The following is a 26156-nucleotide window of genomic DNA, read 5'->3' on the forward strand; positions in this document are numbered from 1 at the left end:
TATTATTGAAAAATAATGAAAATACTTGCTGAAAGTTAAATAGTATTCAGGTAGAAAACAAACATCATTATATATTTTTTACACTGGGCCAGAAAAGTGGTACAGAGGGAAAGGCATGCCTTGCAGGTGGCTAACCAGATGGTTCAATCATAGATATCTGGAAGCCTCCCAGAAGTGATCTCTGAGCACTTAGCAGAGAGTAAATCCTGAGCACCACAGCCTAATGCTATTTTTTAAAATTGCATAGATTAATTCATTTCTACAGCAATATGAAGGGGAAAATACTACATTATCATTTTGTGGGTAATGAAACTAAGGCACAGAAAAGTCAAAATAAGTAGAATCAAGTAGAATCAAGCAAAATCAAACATAATAAGTTAGAATCAAGCAGAGACTATAGTAATTACAGGATCTGTGTAATTCCTTGGCATAGATTTTGAACATTGCTATAGTGGTAAATTTCAATGAAAAGAATACAACTGTAATCCTTTTAGTCAGCAATTGTTTTTGTGTTCAACTAATAGATCAACATAAGATTCATCAAAAATTAATTGATCAAAAACAATGCATTTAATGAATCTAATTTCTATATTGATTTGACTATATCACTTTACGTATGCAATTTATTTTAAAGGCCTGTCCATTTTATAATTTTCTAATGGCATTTGTGATACATTTTACAGTGTTTTTCTACATTGTTGAATATCTCAACAAAAAGTAAGAGAGGCTTTTCATAACACTATCAAATGGACAATGCATAGCACTTTCAGGATAGAAAATGTTTATTGTTCAGTTTTAAAATATATACCTTAGAATTCTGATGAAAACAATTTGAAATGTCTTTTGAAACAGAAGCAGACCATAAACAGAAGGGCAGAAGGAGCTATTTTCAAATCATTCATCTAATGAAAGATATATAAATCACCTCCCTGTCAAATGAGCTGATGGTATGTTTTTCCAAAACATAAATCTTCTCTGAGGCTAAACATAAATCTTTCTAGTGCCTTAAGCATCAATTCTCCTATATTTCTGCACAGGATCAATAAAGAAAGCTTTATGGTATGGAAACACCTTCTATTTTAATCAACTAATTCATTTACGTAAGTACTTATTCACATTTTTTTTAAAAAAGACTGATTCTTAAAAAATATTTCAGCTGATTTTTTGTTCCATTCCACTGCTATCCTAAAGATACTAACACTGAGCTGTGTTATCACTTTTAAAATTTAACAATGAATTAAATATGAAATTATGAAACACTTTAGATTCATGGCATTAAATCAATTTTAGGTATACTATAGAAAGAGGATTTAGCACACACAACTCTAAAGTTATTTAAAGCAAACATACTGAGTTGCCTATTGATAGTGTTGTAATTTACATTTATATATACATATGGCTATGTGTTATATGCTATGGAAATGTGTTATATGCTATAGAACAAAGTACTTAGAAGTTCTAAAACATTTATTTTCATCAGAACAGATGCACTAATTATTCTCTAAGGCATTTATTAAGAACCTATTTTCTTTACTTAAAAGTCATGGCTATAGTTTCCTGGCAAATAAAACATTATTTAGTAGTTGAGTCTGTGACTCAAATATACTTCAGGGACAGAGAGATCATACAGAGGATAAAACATCTGTCTTGCATGCTAGTTTGATTTCCTCTATCTCATATGTCCACCCCTTCCTACCCCCGGGCCGCTGCACAAGACAACCAAGAGTAATTCCTGAGCGCAAAGCCAGAAGTAAGCCCTGGGCACTGCCAGGTGTGGCCCAAAAACAAAACAAAAGAAAAAAAAACAATATATTTAAAGTAAACAAGTATTTACATCATATTAGTATTTGATCAAGTAAGTAGGTAAAAACAGTAGAGAGGGAGATAAGAGATTATAGATCTTGTTGGACTATAAAAATCACTTCATATTTTATATATGTCAATTTAGAAAAATATTTCAAGGGTTCCTCACAACATGAATACTATAAGAACTCTTGCGCAACAGGCTCATCTGTTAACTGGTATGCTACTAATTTACAAATGATCCATTAAAATTTTCTTTCAGTAACTTAGGATACTTTTAGGTAGCTTTTATGGGGCACAATCTGTGTTCTTTTTTCTAATTGTTTTTGGGGCCCTAAAGAACAGACAACTGAAAAATACAATCAGTAAACTCATCTAAGACAGTTGTTGACTGACTTAATCTTTGTCTTCTGTGCAAATATTTGGTATTTCCAGATGATAATTTAGTGATTCCCCAAAGAGACGCGGCAAGAGGAACAGTAATTCTCATGAGAAAGGATATTAGTGTTTATATCACATGAAGCTTCACTAAACATTCAACCATGTTTCTCCTGTGTTTTCTGATATAAAAAAACAAAGCCAGACAGTAAAGAGGGAAGGAAGCCAAGATATTAGTCTTACTTCAGAGGTAGTCCCTACCTTGCTTGTGTTGGTATGTTGGCAAAACTTTATTGTTAAATGAGCAGTAAACTGAGGGAAATTTGATGAGTATGGATAAAGAGTACATACAACAATTTTAAGTATGTATAAAGACACACAACAGTTTGATTAAAACATTTTAACAGAAAATGACAAAGACCCAAAGAATTTATACCCATATATTTAAATGTAAAGATTTATGTATAATGATTAATGTAAAAAACAGCAAATGTAAGTGCCATCAAATAATGCAAAAAATGTAAAATATTGCCTATAATGGAGGATTTGTGAAATCATATTAACTGATTATAATTTTCTTTGACCACATATTTGCTATACGAAGTTAAAAATATAGATTCATAAAAGTAATATGGATCTATTGGGGCAAAAAGCATTTTTCTTAGTGTTTTTATAACTCATAATAATAAATATCATTGCAGTGTATAAGCTGCAAGGAGACTTTCAATCTTATTTTTACTTTTATTTAATAAAGTAACACTGCATTTATAGCAGAAAGTTTCTGATCTGCATCATTAAAAATCAATGTGTATTGAATATTAAGTCCACTACAGAGAGTCCAATTGCTGTTTTTATTATAGACCGTATTACAACATCATGTATGTTTCAGGTGTGCATCACAAAATATTAACATGTGCATCCCTTTGTCCTTATTTTCCCCACTCCCTCCTGGCATACCATCTTCTTCCTATCTACTATAACCATTAATTGATCTTTATTTTCTACCTGCTAGGTCACACCCAGTAGTACTCAGTGGCTATTTCCCAGAGAGTTTGGGGAACCATGTAGTGTTGAGAATTGGAAAAGGGTCTTCTGCAGGCAAAGTAAGCGCTCTGGTACCACTGGATCACTTTGCTGGCCCTTACTAATTGGTATTATAGAACAGTTTACCATTATTTTATTTAGTTCAAGTTTAGTTTCTCTATATTCTACACAAAAGTGAAATAATTATGTCTGTCCTTTTAACTGTCTTACCATAATATGTTTATGATCCATTTATGTTATTATAAATAGCAGTATTTTATCTTTTGTTACAACAGAACAGTTGTGATAATATACATTATATATGTCACTGTCATGTCACTGTCCTCCTGTTTTTCATCGATTTGCTCGAGCGGGCACAGTAACGTCTCTATTGGAGACTTAGTTGTTACTGTGTTTGGCATATCAAATACATCATGGGTAGCTTGCCAGGCTCTGCCGTGTGGGCACCATACTCTCGGTAGCTTGCTGGGCTCTCCGAGAGGGGCGGAGGAATCGAACTCGGGCCGGCCATGTTGGCTGCGTGCAAGGCAAATGCCCTACCACTGTGCTATCGCTCCAGCCCTACATTATATATGTATCCTGTTATATATATATATATATATATATATATATACCCCTTATATATGTGTATATATGTATACATTATATACTATATGCAGTATGTATCCTTCTCGAAGAACTCGGCAAGTTACTGAGTGTACCCAGCCCACATGGCAGAGCCTGGCAAGCTACTCGTGGTGTACTTGGTATGCCAAAAACAGTAACAATGATGGTCCTCATTCCCCTGACCCTGAAAGAGCCCCCAATAACACCACTGGGCTACTTTAGCATGTGACAGGGATGAATAAAGACAATACTGGCATCCTCACAAGCAAACAAATGAACAATGGGATGACAGTGATACAGAGATACAGTGATGTAGTATGTACATATACACATATAGTATACATAATGTATATGTAATAGTATATGTAATGGAGAATATATTATAAACTGGAATATTTTGCATGTATATTACACCAGATCACCACTCACTCATCAGTTGATCAGCACTGAGATCATTTCAGGTTCTTAGTTATTGTAGAACAAGCTGAAATAAATATGAGAGTGTGTATATTTCAATGGGTGTCTTGTATTTTTCAGGTGAATACCCAGAAGTGTGATAACTGGATTGTATAAAATTTTGATTTTTGATGTTTAGTTCTTGCTTTCCATTAATGACAGCACCAACGTACATTCCCAGAAACAGTCTAGAGAACTCCCTTCTCTCCCTAAGGCTGGTTTCTAGTCTTTTGAGAAAAGAATCTTAGATGTCAGGTGATATCTTACTACTATTTTGATTTGCAATTTCCTAATAATAAGAGACAATGAATATTTTTTCATGTTCCTTGAGGCCATCTAAATGTCTTCTCTGGAGAAGTGTCCATTAAGATCTTGTCCTCATTTGTAAATGTATATATGTAATTGTGTCTTTCAGTTCTTCCCAAGGAGGTGACAGGTGCTACTTGGTTCCAGCAGTGCTACTTGAGGACCACAAGTATATTCCTGGTTATGTGATTCTGGTAATTCAACTCTTGCCATGTAAAGCATGCAACACAGTCCTTCATGCTATAGACGCAGCTCACAAATTTTGATTTAATTTTTAAATAACTTATTTAAATATTATGGCTTACAAAGTTGGTCATAATACAGTTATTATAGGGTTTCAAAATTCTAACCCCAATCCTTCCACCTGAATGACCTTCATCCACCATTGTTCTCATTTTTTCAACCACCCCCAAGTCTGCTCCTTAGTAGACACAGAATAATTTGTTTTATAGTGCTTATCACAATTAAATAACTAAACAGTTAAAGGAATTATTAAAAAATATTTCAGCAAAAGAAAGTTTGTGAAAATCGTTTTTTCTAACCACAGGGTTGTTAAGTCTTTGAGGATTTACTAAGCTGTTGCTAGTTCAGCCTTTTGTGTTCTATTGAGTTAAATGAGTCACATAAACATTTTGGACACAACCCCTCTCACATCTACTGTTTGTAAAATTTTCCTCCAATTCTTGCCATACCATTTTGTTGTTTCATTTGCTGGGCAGATTTTTTTTTTGGTTTGATATAGTCCTATTTATTTATTTTTGCTTAATTGCTGTGCGAATGGTGGCACTATAAAATAATTTCTCAATGCCAAGTAGCTTTTTTTCTTACTTTGTTCTATGGAATTTTATTGTTTCAGTTCTTACTTTAAGATCTTTCCCCATGAGTTAATTTTTTTTGTGAGATATGTAAAACAGGGGAGCACTTAATTCTTTTTATGTGATTATCCAATTTTCCCAAAACCATTTATTTGAGACTATTTTCTTCATTAAGTGTTCTTGGCTCTCCTGTCCAATATTAGTTGATCAAATATACATGATTTTATTCTGGAATCCTGATTTTATTCCATTTGTTTTTGTGCCTGTTTTTATAATAGTTCATATTTTTTTTATTGTTGCTTTTGATGTACGATGCCTCCAGCTTTGTATTTTCTCAGATTGTTTTGGGTCCTTAGGGTCATTTTGAAGTTCCATGTTAATTTTAGTTTTTTATTTAAAAAATTATTTCTATAAAAAATATCATTGGAACTTTTAGGGATTGCATTGACTATGTGAATTGCTTTATACCATATGAACATTTTATATCACACTGGTTTCATATATTTCATTGTACTGATGTTTCATTTCCTTAGTAAACAAGAAAATTAAGTCCCACATATCAATAATAACCCTAAATTTAAATGTCTGTACCAGAGCACTATCGGATGAGTTCAAGAGGAGCAGTATTTTAATCATTGGAGTCCTGAAGTACAGGAGGCAAATGTAATGAAGAAAATACTGTTAAATAATCAATAAGAGCTTCCCAGTGTTGAGGATTACAGCCATGGAGATTCAAGAAGGCTTGAAGGTCCCAGTGGAAATAGACCCAGTTAGGAAAACTCCAAGACAAAATGACAAAACCCAAAGACAGAGACAGAATACTGAAAACAGTAAGAACAACAACAAAAAACACATACAAAGAATTACATATTTACATAATATATAAATCAAACCTATCAAATGAGACTTTTTGAGTCAGAAATACTTAATAGAATGAATACCTCACCAACGGTACTCTTATCCAACTAGATTATCATTCAGATTTGAAGGAAATATACAGAGTTTCACAGATAGGTAACAGTTTAGGTAATTCATAGTCTTGATGCCAGTTTTGCAAGAAGTATTAAAAGTGTTCCTTTATGACACTCACTAATGGTGCCTATGGTTGTCCACTACCATCCCGATACCTCCTGGCTACCTCATCTTACTTCTCTTCTTGGGTTTCTTTCCTTCCCTGTCCACTCACTTGTTTTCTTTGTCAATGAGTTAATATCACTGAAGACTCCTCTGATGTCAGTATAGTGAAGAGTCCTGTCTGTTTTTCTACCATGTAGTTTATACACAGAGGTTTGATATTCAGGTCTTCAAACTGCTTTGAATTAAATATTCAAAATAGCTTGAGAATAGTGTGTAATTTTATCTTTTCATACATGGTAATCCAGGTTTCCCAGCACCATTTCCTGACAAGACTCTTCTTTCTCTGTACTTCATGTACTTCATTTTTGTCATAAGTTAATCATTCATCTGAGGACTTAACTTCTTGGCTCTTAATCATTCCACTCATCTGGAAATCTTTCTTTTATTAAGTATCCATTTTTTTTAATTACAGTAGCTTTGTAGTATAGTTTAATGTCTAGGAATGCAACAATACCTCCCTTCTTTTTTTTTCTCAGATTGATCTGGCTATTTTAGGGATTTTATGGTTCCACACAAATTTTAGAGGTATTTATTATATGATCTTAAAGAAGGTCATAGGAATTTTGATGAGCATTGTGTGATATTTATAAATTACTTTGGGTAAGATGCTCATTGAACAATGCTGATATTTTGAATCAATGAACAAGAGTATGTTTCCATTTCATTGTATTTTCTTTCAATTATTTCAGAAGTGATTTATAGTTTTCACTAAATAGAACTTTTTGCCACTTTGTTAAATTGATGCTCGGATCATGTTGAAATTTGAGGTTCTTCAACATGAGCATAAATGGAACATTTTGTTTTTTTATCTTTTGAGCCACACCTGACTGTTCTCAGGGCTTCCTTCTGGCTATGTGCTCAGGAATCATTTCTTTGGGGGCTTGGGGGCCTTTGGGGTGTGGAGGACAGAACCTAAGTCACTCATGTACAAGGTAACTGTCCTACCTGCTGTAGTATCCCTCCAACCCTTTATAATACTTTTTTTTTTTGCTTTTTAGGTCACACTCAGCATTGCTCAGGGGTTACCCCTGGCTCTGCACTCAGGAATTACTCCTGGCAGTGCTCGGGGAACCATATGGGATGCTGGGAATCAAATCTGTGTTGGCTGCATGCAAGGCAAATGTCTTACCCACTGTACAATCGCTCCAGCCCCCCCTCATTTTTTTGTTTTTTTTTGGGGGGGGGTCTCACCTGGCGATGCACAGGGGTTACTCCTGGCTCTGCACTCAGGAATTACCCCTGGCGGTGCTCAGGGGATCATATGGGATGCTGGGAACCGAACCTGGGTCAGCCGCATGCAAGGCAAAGGCCCTACCTGCTGTGCCATCGCTCCAGCCCCTCCAGCCCCTTTTATAATACTTTTATAAACTACTTTCTATATGTGAAAAAATCTGTTGTTGAAGTTTTCTATCTACTAGTCTTCTGTGGATTCGAATAATCTTGGAAAGTTCTACAATAAAGGAAGCTACCAGAAAGATTTATAAGTTTACTAATGTCATATAAAATTATAATTGAATTTTTCCAAGGTAAGTTGATAACATAAATGTCTTTAGATAAACATAATCTTTAAATAAAGATTAAAAGACAATGTGACTCTTTTAACTCTGAAATTTTTCCAGACCAGACTTTCCTTCTTCACCCCTTTTGTTCCTCCCTTTCTTCCTTTTGGCCTTTCCCTGAACTCCTTTTTAGCTTTATGCCACCCTGAAGAAATAACATAGGAGTTTGCTTCTAATTATCTGAGAACATGAACCTATGGGGGATTCAGATGCTATCAAAGGAATTCTATGTGGAAATTCCAAGTTATTTCTTTAAATAATAAATGAATTTAGTGCACGCTTTTTGCGAATAGCAGCATCTTTGCTGTTGTTCTCATTAAGAGCTTTTCTCTATAATAGAGAGTGAGAAATGGTTGGTTACTCACCATTAAGATATTTCTAGGTGTTGGGTTAGAAAAAGTGGAATAGAGAGACTGCACTAATATGACTGATTTAATTAGCAAAGCACAGTCTAGGACACTGGTGTGTGTTTTTTTACCATTTCCTCAAGTTTAACTCTTCCCACTCCATATTTCACTGAGACATAATTATATACAACCAGCGGGAACAAAGTATGAATATGAGAGAAAAGTAGCAATTCATAACAAAGATGGAGAGTTCTATGTACTGAATTTCTTTTATGAAATGGTCCTTTGTGGTTTAAAAAAGTTTAATAAATGAAGTGTGGCAATTCATAGGAAAATGGAAAAGGGCAGCAATCAATAAACACAATTCTCCACAAAAAAAAAATTGGCCCTGCACCCGTAAATTCAATGTTTCAGTATGCTTGATCACTACTTTTTTCAACTCCTTATTAAACAAAGTACAAAACCTGAAATAAACATAATATGATTTAAGGGAAACATGTTCAATTTTTCTTTTCTGATTTAACTATGGAAGTTCAGCTTAAAGAGGAATTTTATATACTCTAGTTGCCCTTGTTTGTAGTCCTGTTAAATAAAAAAAAAATCATTCATGAACTTGCTAGTAGGTTGTGAATGTGGTGATGGAAGTTCATTCTCTTTAACAGAGCAATTAGTAATCAAAACAGGTATTAATGGAGACTGGCTATTCCTGGAAACTCCCTAATGTAATTAGGTTCACTTCACTTAATCACTTAACTTCCCGTTAGTCGTCGATTTGCTCGAGCGGGCGCCAGTAACGTCTCCATTTGTCCCTGTCGCGTGCTAGTGTAGCCCAATGGCATCTGTTCGCTCCGGGAACATGAAGGGCCTCAAACCGATTGTTCATGATCTTGACGAAGAAGTCTGACCATCTGGTAGGTGGGCGGCCACGCGGTCTTTTGACATCCCGTGGAATCCAATCAGTAACAGCTCTAGTCCAACGGTCGTCTTTAAATCTCATTACGTGACCAGCCCATCTGATTTTCGACACCTTGGCAAATGAGACAGCGTCCCTGATCCTTGATCGTCGATGGATGTCAGAACTCTGGATTCGTTCTCTCATTTGAGTGAAACGTGATATTCCAAGCATAGCTCTTTCTATTCTTCTTTGGGAGACCTGAATAGCGTTCTCATCCTGTTTACGTAGGGCCCAGGTCTCTGAGGCATATGTTAATGCAGGAAGAACAGTGGAATCAAAGAGATGTGTCCGGAGCCGGAGGTTCTTCGTCCTCTTAGCTATTTCTTCGACGTTCTTGAAGGCGTTCCAAGCCGCTCTCTTCCTCCTGCGCAGCTCGGGTGCCAGGTCATATGTCATGCTGACCTCTCGACCTAGGTAGACATAGCTGTTGCATTCGGAGATGGTCGTTCCATTGAGAGCGAATGGGGCGTCAGGAACAAGGCTGTTTCTCATAAACATTGTCTTCGTAAGATTCAGCTGTAGTCCTACCTTTCCACACTCAGGTCAAAGTCGGCCAGCATTTGTGCCGCTTGGCTGATGTTTGGTGTTATTAAAACAATGTCATCAGCAAAGCGGAGGTGGTGTAATTGCCGACCATCTACCTTCACTCCCATTCCTTCCCATTCCAGTCGTCGCATGATGTTCTCGAGGGTGGCACTGAAGAGTTTCGGTGAAATGGTATCACCCTGCCGCACCCCTCTCTTGACATCAACGATCACTTCTTTGTAGAATGGTGAGATCCTGGTAGTGAATCCGCAATAGAGCTCACGGAGGATCCTGATGTATTGGGCTTGAATGCCCTGATTGGCTAGGGCTTCAATGACCGCTTCCATCTCAACAGAATCAAAGGCCTTCTTTAAATCAATGAACGTTAAGCAGAGCGGCATCTTGAACTCCTGAGAAACCTCAATGAGCTTGGTTATCGTGTGGATATGGTCGATGGTGCTGAATCCTTTGCGGAACCCTGCTTGCTCGCATGGTTGTCCTTCATCTAATGTTCTGCCAATCCTATTCAGGATGACTCGAGTGAACAACTTGTAGATGACAGACAATAGGCAGATCGGGCGATAGTTGCCAATGTCATGGATGTCTCCCTTCTTGAACAGTAGTACGGTCCTGCTGGTTTTCCATTGGGACGGAACCTTGCATTCAGACAGGTAGCGAGTGAAGAGCCGAGCCAGTGTATTGATGAGTACTGACGGCAGGTTCTTCAGGTGTTCAGGTCTGACCTTGTCTGGGCCGGGTGCTGTTTGTTTCTTTACCAACGAAATGGCGTGTCGGATTTCGGAGGGGAGAACGTTGGGAACAACATATCCATCCTGTGGAATTTGGTATGTTGGCAAGTGGACATGGCTATCGAAGAGATTTGAGTAGAAGTCATGGATAATCTTCTCCATTGCCGTTCTGGAGGATGTGATGGATCCATCAGGACGTCGGAGGGCAGTCATCTTGGTCTTATAGTTGGCGAAGGACAGGCGGGCCTTACGAATACTTTTCCCGGCTTCTGCCGCATCTACCAGTACTTCTGCTCTTCTCTCTTTGAGGTCTTCCTTGATCGCATCTCTGCACTGCTTTGCAAGCTCGGACGTTAGCTTTCGGTTGCCTGAGGCATGCGCCAAACCACGCTGGCGAATTAGCTCAAGAGTTTTCGAAGATAGGCGACTTTTTGTGGCTATCTCTTTCTTGGCGTTCCTCGCACATTCATGGAGGTGCTGAACCAGTCGATCGTATTCCTTGTCAATGTTGTCAACAATGGCATCTTCCCATGTTGCCGCAATAGTACCAAAGAGTTCCCAGTTGGTGGTCATTCTGGGAGTTCTCTTTTTGAACTTTGCAGCCCTTTCTCCCCGCTCTGTGAAGTAGAATTTTGCACGAAGGAGATGGTGGTCCGATCCCGTTCGAAATTTTGGGACAACAGCGACATCAGTCAGGCAAAACCGTCGATTGAATATGATGTGGTCTATTTCGTTGTGGAATCGTCCACCGGGAGACTCCCATGTCCATCGTTTAGATTCTGCCTTCTGGAACTGTGAGTTACCATGGATGGTCTTGGTCGACATGATGAACTCAGACAGTCTCTCACCCTGTTCGTTCCATTCTAGGCCATGGGTCCCGATGTGAAGTTCTTCAGCTGATCTTCTCGGTCCTATCTTGGCATTAAAATCACCCACAATGATCTTGTAGAAGGTGTGGTCTTATTTATAGAATTTCTCTAGCTCCATGTAGAACTTCTCGATTTCTCTTTCATCATAATGAGATGTTGGTGCGTAGACAACGAAGATAGAAACTGCAGGCACCCTACCCAGATAAATACCCCACTGGCAGACTTCCACTCTCGACACGACTTCCACTACCCAGCCGTCGCCACACTCCAGGATGCTTTCTGGACCCGCGCGGCCGCTTGCGGCCGCGCGACACATCATAAGACACTAAATACCCATCTTCTGGAATTGTCATACCATATTTGATAGGGTTCAAATATGGTAACACCTACAAGGGTGATTAGAGGTCACCCCAAAAGCCTCTATCCCTCTCGGAAAGACTGGCAAGCTACCGAGAGTATTCCGCCCGCACGGAAGAGCCTGGCAAGCTATCCGCTGTGTATTCGATATGCCAAAACCAGTAACTACAACTGGTCTCATTCACCTGACCCTGAAGGCTTCACCGACATGGCAGCACTGAGAAGGATGAGAAAGGAGAGGCCGACAAAATCTCAAGGCCGACCTAGGCTGCCACAACGAAGGAAGACAAAAATGATCGTCTGTACTTTCAATGCACGTACGCTAGCATCAGATGCATCCATCGAGGACCTGATGGTACAAGCGCGAATGATCAAGTACGACATCATTGGTCTGACCGAGACAAGAAGGCACGAATCTCACCATGCCGTTTTCGACACTGGAGAAGAATTGTTCCTCGGAACATGCGATAAAAGAGTTGTTGGAGGCGTCGGTGTCCTTGTCAACACAAACTTGGCCAAGAGCATTGATTCATTCGAATGCCTAACAACCCGAATCGGACGTTTACATTTGAATAGATGTGGCTCACTGCCTGCAGTTTCTATCTTCGTAATTAGGTTAGACATTTTTATATAAAGAGTGATGTAATGAGTAATTCTAAAATATTTTCTCAGTTGTGAAATAGGAAGCTGTGGAGCAAATATTCAACATGCTTTACAGAGCATTTGTCTTGAATTTTGCTTCTCATTGGAATTCCTTGGAAAAAAATTTTAAATGAGGACTTCTGGATCCTACCTCAGAGATTCTGAATTTATTAGATGCAGTTCAGCTCATTGAGGTATCTCGGGAGTTCAAGATGCCGCTCTGTCTAACGTTCATTGATTTAAAGAAGGCCTTTGATTCTGTTGAGACGGAAGCGGTCATGGAAGCCCTAGCCAAGCAGGGCGTACAAACTCAATACATCAGGATCCTTCGTGAGCTCTATTGTGGATTCACTACCAAGATCTCACCATTCTACAAAGAAGTAATCATCCATATCAAGAGAGGGGTTCGGCAGGGTGATACCATTTCACCAAAACTCTTCAGTGCCACCCTCGAGAACATCATGCGACGACTAGAATGGGAAAACATGGGAGTGAAGATAGATGGTCGGCAACTACACCACCTCCGCTTTGCTGATGACATCGTTCTAATAACACCAAACATCAGCCAAGCGGCACAAATGCTTGCGGACTTTGACCGTGAGTGTGGAAAGGTCGGACTACAGCTGAATCTTACGAAGACAATGTTTATGAGAAACAGCCTTGTTCCTGACGCTCCATTCGCTCTCAACGGAACCACCATCTCCGAATGCAACAGTTATATATACTTAGGTCGAGAAATCAACATGATGAATGACCTGGCACCTGAGTTACGCAGGAGGAAGAGAGCGGCTTGGAATGCCTTCAAGAGCATTGAAGAAATAACTAAAAGGACAAAGAACCTCCAGCTACGAGCACATCTCTTTGATTCCACTATTCTTCCTGCATTAACATATGCCTCAGAGACCTGGACCCTACGAAAACAGGATGAGAACGCTATTCGGGTCTCTCAAAGAGGAATCGAAAGAACTATGCTTGGAATATCACGATTCACTCAAATGAGAGATAGAATCCGGAGTTCTGATCTTCGTCAACGCTCAAGAATCAGGGACGCTGTCTCATTTGCCAAGCCATCAAAAATCAGATGGGCTGGACATGTAATGAGGTTTACAGACAACCGCTGGACTAGAGCCATTACTGATTGGATTCCACGAGACATCAAAAGATCACGTGGACGCCCACCTATAAGATGGTCAGACTTCTTTGTCAAGACCCTAAATGATCGGTTTGAGGCTCTGCATGTTCCTAGAACGAACAGATACCATTGGGCTACGCTAGCACGCAACCAGGATGAATGGAGATGTTACTGGCACCCGCTCGAATAAATCGATGAATAACGGGGATTAAGTGATTAAGTGATTAAGTTCAGCCTGGGAATTTGAGTTTTTAATACCTTTCAATGTGCACTCCAGATAAAATCCATTACCAGCAGAATTAGACAACAAAATTAACGGTGATTCTGAGGACTGAGTATTAAACTTTTATGATGCGAAGTATGGTTAGAAGAACATTTATGTCTGTATCCTTTAGTTAGAAATGCAAAGTGTCATTGAAAACTACTTTGAGGTTCTAATCTTGTATCATTCTGCTGTTATTTTCATCAATATATTTTACAGTTTCTGGTCTGATCTCAAGGTCTTTGATCCACTTTGACACTTTGAATGAACTTTTGTGTAAGATATGAGATAGGATCCAGTTTCATTTTTTACATGTGGCTATCCAATTTTTCTAATACCAGTTGTTGAAGAGACTATATTTGCTCCACTTCATGTACCCATATTAGTTGACCATAGACCTGGAAGTTGTCTTTGGGTACTCAGCTCTAACCCATTGATCAGAGAGTCTATATTTCAGTACCATGCTGTTTTGATCACTATTGCTTTATAATACAGTTTCAAGTTAAGAAAGGAAATACAACCAATTTCTTAGTTCTTAGCTTGGCTTTGGCTAGTATGGATGTTTTATGATTCCATACAAATTTTATCATTGACTCTTTGAAGCCCTTGAAGAATGTCATATGAATTTATCTGGGGATTATGTTGAATCTATATAGTAATTTAGATAGGATGCACATTTTGACAATATTGAGTCTTCCAACCCTTGAACAGGAAGTACTTTCAGACCCTTATTTTAATTTATGCAATAAATAGATATAGCAAAATAGATATAGTCCAATATTTTTTCTTGTTGTCTCACTATTAAAACATTTTTTAATAAAAAAAATTTCATTTCAGTGAAATGCCTGGATGTTGTTCCTCAAAAACATGCTGCAAGTGTCCAAAAAATAGTTAACTAAGTGGAGTGGCTGAAGGTATAACTTGTTTGGAAAAAATATATACACATTGCTTAGGCAAAAAAGAGCAGGCTTAATTATTTCATAGACAAATAATTTTTAAAATAACCCCTAAAGTATAAGAATGTATAATATGCAATTATGAATCTTTTCTCAAGTAAATCGTTTCTATTTTCATTTTAAAAAATAAAGTTAATGCATAAAAGCATAAAAATTCATTGTTAAGTTGAATAGGCTAATCTTTTTTAATTATTTATTTATTGGATAAAAAATGGATCTCCATGAGGTGCAGTTACAGAGTTACACACTTTCGTGGTTACATTTCAGTCATACAATGCTCCAGTACCCAGCCCTTCACCAGTGCCCATTCTCCATCACCAGTGATCTCAGTGTGCCTCGTCCCACCCCCACCTCATTCCCCAACCCCTGCTCCACTTCTGTGTCAGGGCATTCCCTTTTGCTCCCTCTCTCATTTGGGGGGTTATGGTTTGCAATAGAGGTGTTGAGTGGTCATCATGTTCAGTCTATTGTCTATTTTCAGAATGCATCTCTCATCCTGATGGGGCCTTCCAAGGACCCTTTACTTGGTGGTTCCTTCTCTATCTGAGCTGCCTTTTCCCCCAGCATGTGAGGCCGGCTTCCAAGCCATGGAGAAATCCTCCTGGTGCTTATCTCTACTATCCTTGGGCATTAGTCTCCCTTTCTGTTGCTTTATATTCCACAAATGTGTGCAATTGTTTTATGTCTGTCCCTCTCTTTCTGAATCATTTCACTTAACATAATACTTTCGATGTTGATCCACTTATAAGCAAATTTCATGACTTCATCTTTTCTAACAGCTGCATAGTATTTCATTGTGTAGATTACCAAAGTTTCTTTAACCAATCATCTGTTTTTGGGCATTCGGTTTTTTCCAGATTCTGGCTATTGTAAACAGTGCTGCAATGAACATACAAGTGCAGAAGTCATTTCGACTATATTTTTTGCCTCTCTGGGATATATTCCCAAGAGTGGTATTGCTGGGTCAAATGGGAGCTATTTCTAATTTTTTGAGAAGCATCCATACTGTTTTTCAAAAGGGCTGAACCAGTTGGCATTCCCACCAGCAGTGAAGGAGAGTCCCTTTCTCCCCACATCTGCACCAACACCATTTGCTTTTGTTCTTTTGGATGTGGGCCAGTCTCTGAGTTGTGAGGTGATATCTCATTGTTGTCTTGATTTGCATCTACCTGATGATTAGTGATGAAGAGCACTTTTTCATGTGCCTCTTGGCCATTCAGATTTCTTCTTTGAGAAAGTTTCTGTTCATTTCATCACCTCTTTTCTGATGGGGAGGACATTTTCTTCTTGTAGAGTCCAACCAGTGCCTTGTATATCCTTGATATCAACCCCTTAGCAGATGGGTATCGGGTGAATATCCTTTCCCATTCTGTATATTGTCTTTGTATTCTGGTCACGGTATCTTTTGAGGTGCAGAAGCTTCTTAGTTTAAGATAGCCCCATTTTTTAAAATCTCTGTTTCTACTTTGTTGGTCAGTGGCATGTCATCTTTGAAGATTCCTTTAGCTTCAATGTTGTGGAGGGTTTTGCCAACCTTGTCTTCAATGTAGAATATGTTAATCTTAAGTAAGTTAACTTTTGTTTTCTTAGATTATTCCATCTATGAAGAAATGTTTCTCCTTCATACAGACCTCAAATTAATGGTATGAGAGACAGATGTTCAGTATTTGGTCAATTAATCTTTGCTAAAGGAATAAAAAAATATGAAATGAAGCAAAGAAATACTCTTTAAGTGGTGCTGAGGAAACTGGTTGGTCACATGAAAAAAAATGAACTCAGATCTCGTTTGAATGCCATGCACAAAAGTCAAATCAAAATGAATTAAAGACCTTGATATCACACCTGTATCTAAAAGGTATATAAGGAAAATATAGGCAGAATTCCACATGACATTAAAGTTAGAGGTATCTTTAAGGATGAAACACCAACAATCAAGCAAATACAAGCAAAGATAAACAAATGGGACCACATTAAATTAAGAAGCTTTTGCACCTTAAAGGAAATAATGACCAGAACACAAAGACAGCTCACATAGTGGAAGAAATTAATGGCTATTCATCATATACTGTGAATAATAAACATAACAACTTTTTCATTTTAAATTTTAATTTCAAGAATACTTACAGTTAGGGCTGGTGGTCCAGGAGGTCCCATATCTCCCTAAAATATGTATTTGGAAAATTATAATTACCAACAGTCTTTTTTGCACATTATTTATACATTTTTGAATACATAGGAGCAATATCTATACAAGTCTTTAAGGAAAGAAAAATAGAACTTCATAAAAGTCTGTACAAGTGAAAATAAATTGTGCACTTTTAGCTTATGATATAAATATCACCTTATGTACCCCTGTGTTCTGTTCAACCACAGAACTTGTTTTGAAAGACTAAAATAATCTAATTTTCTATTCTTTTGTCTACTAACCCAAAATTAGAAAGAATATGTCTTCAAATACAGTTAGTTGCCAATGAAGCAGCTGGGGAGTGTCACAACGACAGATAAATTTTCTGACAAAGTTAGCATGAGGATCAGCAGAAATAATAAGTGGATCTCCCCACTCCATGCTCCCAGCTGCAAGATGCAGTCCCACTGCATCTTCTAAAGCTCTGCTGAATTGGCAGAGTACTTGCCATCAATTTTGAGAGGATCTGCCTATATTTCTGTAGTTTTTAAGATACTAAAATTGCTTTGTTGACCTATTTAAATTCAAATCACCAGGAAGATATGTTCAGAAAATATTAAAATATGTTAAGAGGGTTCACCTTAAGAGTTTACTATTTTCAACTTACATCTAACTTTTATTTTATATTAACTCAGCTCTGCCCTATTTATTTTATAAGGGCTCTTAGCCATTAAGTCCAGGGGATCATTGCTTTGAGTGGACATGATGATGGACATTATGGAGAAAATGCTTTGTGTGGCATGGATCAGAGGGATATTGTATTCTGGTGTTGAGACTGACATTCTGTTTTCTAATCTATTTATCTGAAAAGTTATGACAGGATTATTTAATGATTATCTTTTGTAACAACTGAATAAATTTATCAATAGCTGTTAAAGAACATTGACATAGTCTCAATCAGTCACTTTGGACTTATTCACAAGATAAACTTTAGCATAGAGGTAAAAGTATTGGAGATCAATAATGATTACTAAGTGATTAAAGGATGTAGAATATAATGCCATGTATATAAATACCCACATATATAATACCATGTAAATACCCACATATATAATAAATCATCAAATTGCAATCATCCAATGACCTTACTCAAAGTAACACTAACTGTACTATTTCTTTTCAAGACACTGTCAACATTTGATTATAAAATGTCATATAAAAGAAATGACAGGAAATGAAGTATCTAGACTAAGATTGAGATCGAATGTTGGCTTCCTTCTCCCAGAAGCCACCTGCTTCCCCACTGAGGTAGCAACTCAGTACCATTGGCACAGTTCCTCGACAGAAGAATATGGCTGTTAATGTGGTGATGAAATACCTAATACTGTTTAACAAGGGAAAGAATTGGGAAATCTTATAAATACAAATTAATGTCAACTACTAATTGTGCACTTAGTCTCTTCAAATGAATTTAATGAAGCAAAAGGCTTTTCCTATTCAAATGCTTTTTTAACATAAGAGCCCTTGGTTAATTTTAACAAAATTAACCTTTGTCAGTTAAACAGCGTCAATAAAAAGTCACCACATAGATTTTCAAGGTTTTCTTAGAAACAGCACTTTTGGGGTGAAATACAATACCTTTTCTCCTTTAGGACCAGGTAGACCTGGAGGACCCAAATCGCCTTTCAAACCCTGTACAAAGAACACAACCAATGTGATTTCTATACATAGCTCAAAGAAAGCTTCAAATTTTAACAAGTATTAGTCACGAACTAAATCATAATTTACTGAACTCCCAAATCTCATCCTGCAGTATGTAGTATAGAGAGAAACAGAGACAACTGGCACTAAAATGATAAGCAACATCTGTGTCGTGGTGGGTGCAGATACATTAAATCAGCGCGAGTCCTCAATACTGCATATTTGTGCAACTTTGCTTCCTGCTAAAATGACATTAATTCACCATCTGGGAGAACATCATTTAGTCTATATGAGCTTTTAAGTATCCACTTTGGATTAAATTTGTGGATGTTGTAAATACCTCTGATTTAGCATTGATTTGGCCTTTATAAAGCTTGCCAGAAAATTTCAAGAGTTAAGTCAAAAACATTTTATGTCTCTATCAAGAACTGTGATTGTAGTGGGTGAGGGTGGAGGAAATGAAGGATGGATTCTTTTCTGATCACTCACAAAAATGGATTAAAATGTAATCTCTGTCTTATATTTTAATGTATGCTTTAGTTGCCAAATTCTTTTATATATATATTTTTAAATTTTTATTAGTGAGACATCATGAGGTATAGTTGTAGACTTACAAATTTTTGTGCTTGGGTTTCAATTATATAATGATCAAATACCCATCCCTCCACCAGTGCCCATTTCCCACCACCACGGATCCCAGTATCCCTCCCATCCCCGCCCCGTCCCGCCCCCCCCCTCCCCCCCCCCCCCGGCCTCTGTGGCAGGGCATTCCCTTTTGTTCTTTCTCTCCTTTTGGGTGTTGTGGTTTGCAAAAGGGGCATTGAGTGGCAATCATGTTCGGTCTATAGTCTACTTTCAGCATGCTTCTCCCATCCTGGGAGGATCCTCCCAACACCCTGTATTTGGTGCTCCTTTCTCTATCTGAACTCCCTTTTCCCCTAGCATGTATGGCTGGCCTATGTAGCTGTTAGAAAATCCTAATTCTTTTTTTAAACCTAGATAGATAAAGCATATAAGACAGAGACAGTATATCTGACAAATATATTCATGAATCTTCGGGATACATGGGTGTTTTAATGGGTATTTGGTTGATCTGACTCAGAAATGAGAGCTTTCAGAAATACTTGAATAGATTTCAGGGTAGGAGATCAGTTTCACAACTGAAAATATTCAGTTTAAATAGAAGGTTAGATAGACACATCCCGGCTGTGTGGCAAATAGGAAAAAATATCCTTCAGCCTTAATATAATACTTTGGATGAGAGGAGGACAATAATAGAAAAAAAAAGAAGTATTCTGAAGCCATACAATGCTGAGTAAACCAAGGTAGTTTTCTGTTCCAATCTGAGTATCTGGATCCCAGTATTATTGCCCTGACAGTTTGTAGTGAATAAAAAATGTGTAAACAATCACTTTAACCACTCATTACAGAACCCAAATATGAATTTAAAGGAATAAAAGAAAACTGAATTTTTAATACAGTCTTTTTTGCCAAGAATATGTGAAAACTGTAGTCTTATGCTTTAAGAATAAAAAATAATAGGTAAAGAGAATATCTAACTGTAAAGATGTTATTGCAAAAAATGATTTCATGGCTATTATGCAAAGAAACATTTCCTTAATTGTTACTCTCGAGTATTTATAGATAAAGCGTATATAAAAACTCAAATCATAGAATATTATTTTAAATATTTAAATATTTATTTCCAAATATAGCAGTATATATCCTATTCATATATGTCCCTGGAGTGCAAGTTGGTATCAATTTATTTTGAGGACACAGACAAAAATGCCATATTTGTCTATAATTTTGTTGTTATTTCACTTTTTTAGTCATACATTAATTCAACATCATTATATACCTTTCATGCAATTACTCTTCTAGACTTTATATTCAATAGAGTTAAGCATGACTGACATAACTTTTGTCCATGAAATGAAACTAGTTTGAATTAAAATGTGTTGTGAATAAAAATACATTTTTGGTTATTTAACAAAAAAATAACGCAAGACAGCACTTCAGTAATTTATAAAATGATTTTTATAGAAATGATATATTTTATAATTTTGGGGGGATAATATACTATTAATATTAAAATTTCAGTTATTTATTTTCTCTTTTCTTAATATGGCTACTATCAGAAAATATAGCACATATCTTAAAGTTGTTATATTTATAAATATAATATATATCATATGTTAGTAGATAATGTTATTTAGAGATCTAGCAAATCAATGAACAACGGGAGGACAGTGACAGTGACAGAGATAAAAGATAAAATTAGAGGTTGGTAAAGTCTCTCATTTCTACCAAACACTTGTTACGTTCCTCTGAGTCCTTTCCTTGACTAGGTATCAATATTGTTTTGTTCCATCATCAAATGTACAAAGAAGTATTTCTTCAATTGTTACTGTGCAGTATTTATAGACAAATGGTATATAAAAGCTCAAATCATAGAGTATTATTTTAAATATTTAAATATTTATTTCCAAATCAAGCAGCACATACCCCTGGAGTACAAGTTGACATTAATTTATTTTGAGGACATGAGGGAAGAAAAATGCCATTTTTGTTTATAACTGGACATCATACTTGATGGTCTGTCTCTTCAATGTTAGTAAGAGTCATACTAGGTAGTTCAGCAAAGTTTCTCAAGGTGGGTGATACAACCATTCAGGAGGATGCTGAAATTATACAGGTTGCTGGTAGTGACCCTACATCCAATTGGGGTATGGGGTGCTTTCTTCTTGTTCATGTAAAAAAAGTTAATTAACATGGCTTAGAGATGCATGCTGATTGATTTTTTTTTCTGGAAAGGGGTCTATCGGACAAACAAATTCTGAAACTCCCTTTGATAACTGATTAATTTATTCAGCACGTATCAATTTGTTTTTATTTTTATTTTTTTATTTTTTTTGCTTTTGGATCACACCCGTTGATGCTCAGGGGTTACTCTGCATTCTGGAATTACTCCTGCTGGTATGTGGGGGACCATACAGAATGCTAGGGATTGAACCTTGGTTGACCGTGTACAAGGCAAACGCCTTACCCACTGTACTATGGCTCCAACCCCTCAGCATCCACAAATTTGAAGTATGTCTTCATCCTATTTTTAAAAAGTATTCTGTTATATCAACTTATACTCTTGAGATCTGTTCTTAGTAATGGTTCCTTTACTGACTCCACCTGCTGTTGGTTGTAACTTATTCTTCTCACTTATGCTCGGTATGTTTAGAATTGAATCAAGGGCCTCTCTTATAATACCCTTATTGCAATATTGTTCATAAAGCCTTTCTTATAATTTATTGTCATACAATAATTTTTATAGTAAATCAAGAGTTCTGCTCTTGTACATTAATTTTATAGGAAAGTAGCAATAAATAAGTCAACAGATGCAATGTGACAACAGAAAAGAGGAGGAAGAGTGTAACTACTTCAACTGCGGTGGTCAATAACAGTCGGTGTTGGGTGACGTTTGTTGTTTTAAAGGATTAGCCTGGGCTGGAGTGATAGTATGGCAGGTAGAGTGCTTGTCTTGCATACAGCCAACACAGTTCAATTCCTGGCACCCCATATGTTCCCCTGGCCCACCAGAAGTGATCTCTGAGCACAGAGCCAAGAGTGAGACCTGAACACTGCTGGATGTGACCCCCCCCAAATTAAAGCAAACAAACAAGAAGAATTTAGCTATACCACAATTCTGGGGGAAGTACTGGGGCAGAAGGAAGAGCAGGCACAAAACCACCCATGAAAGAATGTCATGAGTAAAGGGAAAGTGATTAAGTCAAGGTTAGGCAGTGATATTTGCACATAACAAACTTCATGATAACCTCTCAGTGTCTGTATTGCAAACCATAATGCCCAAAAGTAGAGAGAGAGTATGGAGAATACTGGCTACCATGGAGGCAGGGGGAGGGTGGGAAAGGGGGGTATACCGAGGACATTGGTGGTGGGGAATGTGCACTGGTGAAGGGATGGGTGTTTGATCATTGTGTGATTGTAACCCAAACATGAAAGCTTGTAACTATCTCAGGTTGGTAAAGGTAAAAGGTAAAGGCCCTCCCGTTGATCGTCGATTTGCTCGAGCGGGCCCAGTAACGTCTCCATTGGAGACTTTGTTGTTACTGTGTCTGGCATATCAAATACTCTCGGTAGCTTGCCGGGCTCTCCGAGAGAGGCGGGGGAATCGAACTCGGGTCGGCCATGTTGGCCGCTTGTAAGGCGAACGCCCTACCCGCTGTGCTATCGCTCCAGCCATCTCAGGTTGATTCAATAAAATTAAAAAAAAAAAAGTCAGGTCATATGGGAAGGAGAATGGGTTTTGTTTTGTTAATGGGAAACCACCTAAGTGTTTTAGTCAGAGAAATAACATTATAAGGCTAACATTATGAGACTGTTTACAAAGAGTCATTCTGACTACAATATGCAAATAGATAGCCAGCAAGAATTGAATAGAAAAGAAGCCAGCACCATTTCCCATGCAAGAGAACTGAAAGGGTGGAGCAGGGAAAATGAAAGAAGTGGTCGGAACTAATATATACTGAGAAACAAGACTTGCAGTTGTGCCAGAAGAGGGTCAGGGAAAAAAGGCATACCAAGACAGAATTATACTTGGTGGAATTAACTGTCTAGGTGGTCTGGGTATTTTATGAGCTGCGATAAACTTATTAAAGTGATTTTCTCTCTTTTTATTCTGATACTATCCAGATAAAAGATAACTGCCAAATGACTGGAAGGAAACAAACTATTTAATTATTTAAAAATGTTATTGAACATATACAAACATTCATATAAGCTTTATATTTCTAAGACCAGTATATAAATATTACTTAAAAATTAACCAAACATATAACATGTCATTCATGACAATGATTAGCTCTGGTGTGGGTCTGGGGTTCTACTGAGTTCAGGGTGCAACGCTGTCTTACATATTAAAAACTAAGATGCATAATCATCATATCTTTCGTATTATTAAATGTCATTATGCATAAATAGGGCTGGTGCGATTGCACAGTGGTAGGGCATTTGCCTTGCACACAGCCAGCATGGCCGACCCGAGTTCAATTCCTCTGCCCCTCTCGGAGAGCCCAGCAAGCTACCGAGAGTATCTCACCCACATGGCAAAGCCTGGCAAGCTACCCGTGACGTATTCATTATGCCAAACACAGTAACAACACATTCTCACGATGGAGACGTTACTGGGCCCACTCGAGCAAATTGATGAACGACGGGAGGACAGTGACAGTGACTCACATGCATAAATAATACAATAACTAGTCTTTCCTAACCAATTAACTCAGATTACAACCTCTATTGTAAAGTCTCTGTCAACTGAGTCAACTAACTATTCCTTATTCAATTACTGATGGCCAGGAAGTGGTGGAGGAAGTATGAACCCAATCAAATTTGATGTAAATATTCAGAATTATTAAAGGAATATATAGCAATGTGAATGTAATAGTTCCCAGAGATGCCTAATTTTGCCAGAAGTACTCAGATCTTCAGAGATGTAGAAGTGAGGAAAGTTAAAAAAGAAAGGTTACTTTATGCATAAACTTGGGTAGATTATTTCAGCTTCCCCATAAAATAGACATAAAAGTTATCTTAAACGGTTGTTCTGAGAAGATAGGTTGTAAAAATACTTAGGTATTTTTAGCATGTCATAGGTACTTAATACATGTTGCTTTACTTCCAGAGTCTAAGGGATAATTAATAGCTTGCTTAGTTTTGTGCTCAGTTTGATGGATATCTAACAACTGTGCTTTAACTCACATACGATAAAGTGCAACCGAGCAGAATCTCATTTGTCAAGCTCCTACTTTTAGGGCCACTGAAGTGGGCCCATGTAACTCTTGTCTTCTTGTGACAAGTACAATGTTGTTAAGGCCACGGCATCATGATCAGTTCTGCAAAAACAGATCAGTAATGCTTTTCTCAAGAGAAATTTTTCTCTGAGTCACACTAGAGCTATCAATATTATTGAATACTGGGGAGAAAAAGACAGCACTCACGATAAAGCATAAAGAGCCAAATGGGACAGACTTTGAATTCAATACTGAATAAGATGAACATCTATTATCACAGTTCTCAATAAAATTCAGGGGTACAGAGATTCTCAAAAGCACAGTAATTGACTTTGCATGCATAAAGACAGGAACTCCTCTAAAGGCAAAGTGAAGGTTGCAGGGCAGTATTACAGGTAGTACTGTAAAAGCATGTAAAAGAGAAAATTAATTTTGATTGGAAAATCAATATATTGAAAAAACTCATAGTATGTAGCATCTTTAAAAACCAGATTATACAAAACGTTCTTAGCATTTTTAACATATCAATAATTCTTTGCCCTCTGTCATACTGACTCCGTCTTACTCCCAGGCAATGGCACCAGCTGCTGCCAGCTGATATCTCAGCTCTGTGATTTCAATATTTTTGTATTCAGCCGTACAGCTTGCATTGGTATAAGAAGATTAACACGATTATTTTAGAAACATCAGATGCTGTAATTCTGGCAAGGGATATTTGAAAGACAATAATAAAGATGCAGAGAAAGAGACTAAACTCAATGATTTAAATCTACTTTTCTAAGCATACACAAAACAAATAAGTGGAGATTTATTTCTGTTAATGATAAATGTGTTTTCTTTAACTAGATTTCTAATAATTATAAATGTGTATACACTTCTTAAAGTGACACATTGTTCTAAATGATTCATGTATGAATCTATAACAACCAAAAAACCCTAAGGTAAATACTCTTAAGAACTTAATATGCAAATGAAAGCACCGAGGCACAAAGGGAAAAGAAAATGTTCTGAATGGCATGCCAGAAGGCAGTGGCAGATCTGGGAATCAAGTCATATTAGTCTGGCTTCTAAAATCACAGTAGCAAATTGTGAGACTCCCTTTAAAGTCCATTTTATGATTGTTTTTCAATAACTTTTATAGCATATTATAATCAACTGTTCGGGCTGGAGCGATAGCACAGCGGGTAGGGCGTTCGCCTTACAAGCGGCCGACATGGCCGACCCGAGTTCGATTCCTCCACCCCTCTCGGAGAGCCCGGCAAGCTACCGAGAGTATGCGATATGCCAGACACAGTAACAACAAAGTCTCCAATGGAGACGTTACTGGGCCCGCTCGAGCAAGTCGACGATCAACGGGAGGGCCTTTACCTTTACCTTTTAATAAAAATATTCATAAGCCTAAGGTTTTGCATTTTCTGTTAAATTTCAGAAATGATTTTTTTGGAAAATTCAATAAATGTTTGGTAAGCACTACTTAGATATAAGGAGATATGACCACGCTTTTAATTCAAAACTTTTAGTCTACTTCTCCAATACTTTGTGGAACAATTCAAAGTTTACACATACACACTTACAAGAATACTTTTTTAAAAGACATTGGAGCACCTTTTTTTGGTCCTAATCACTAA

The 26156-nt window shown here is 37.3% G+C and overlaps 1 protein-coding gene across 1 annotated transcript in view; it reads right to left on the bottom strand.

Annotated features, from left to right (window-relative positions):
* COL19A1 (collagen type XIX alpha 1 chain) overlaps window positions 1–26156 on the bottom strand; it is a 381848-nt gene that overhangs the window by 180872 nt on the left and 174820 nt on the right. The window contains exons 13-14 of the mRNA XM_056109815.1: window positions 18662–18715; window positions 17023–17058 (exon numbers count right to left, since the gene is read on the bottom strand). Coding sequence (XP_055965790.1) covers window positions 17023–17058; window positions 18662–18715 — 90 coding nt within the window. The remainder of the gene's footprint in view (window positions 1–17022; window positions 17059–18661; window positions 18716–26156) is intronic.

The sequence above is a fragment of the Sorex fumeus genome, unplaced genomic scaffold (assembly GCF_029834395.1).
Source record: "Sorex fumeus unplaced genomic scaffold, SorFum_2.1 ptg000008l, whole genome shotgun sequence".
NCBI classification, from domain to species: domain Eukaryota; kingdom Metazoa; phylum Chordata; class Mammalia; order Eulipotyphla; family Soricidae; genus Sorex; species Sorex fumeus.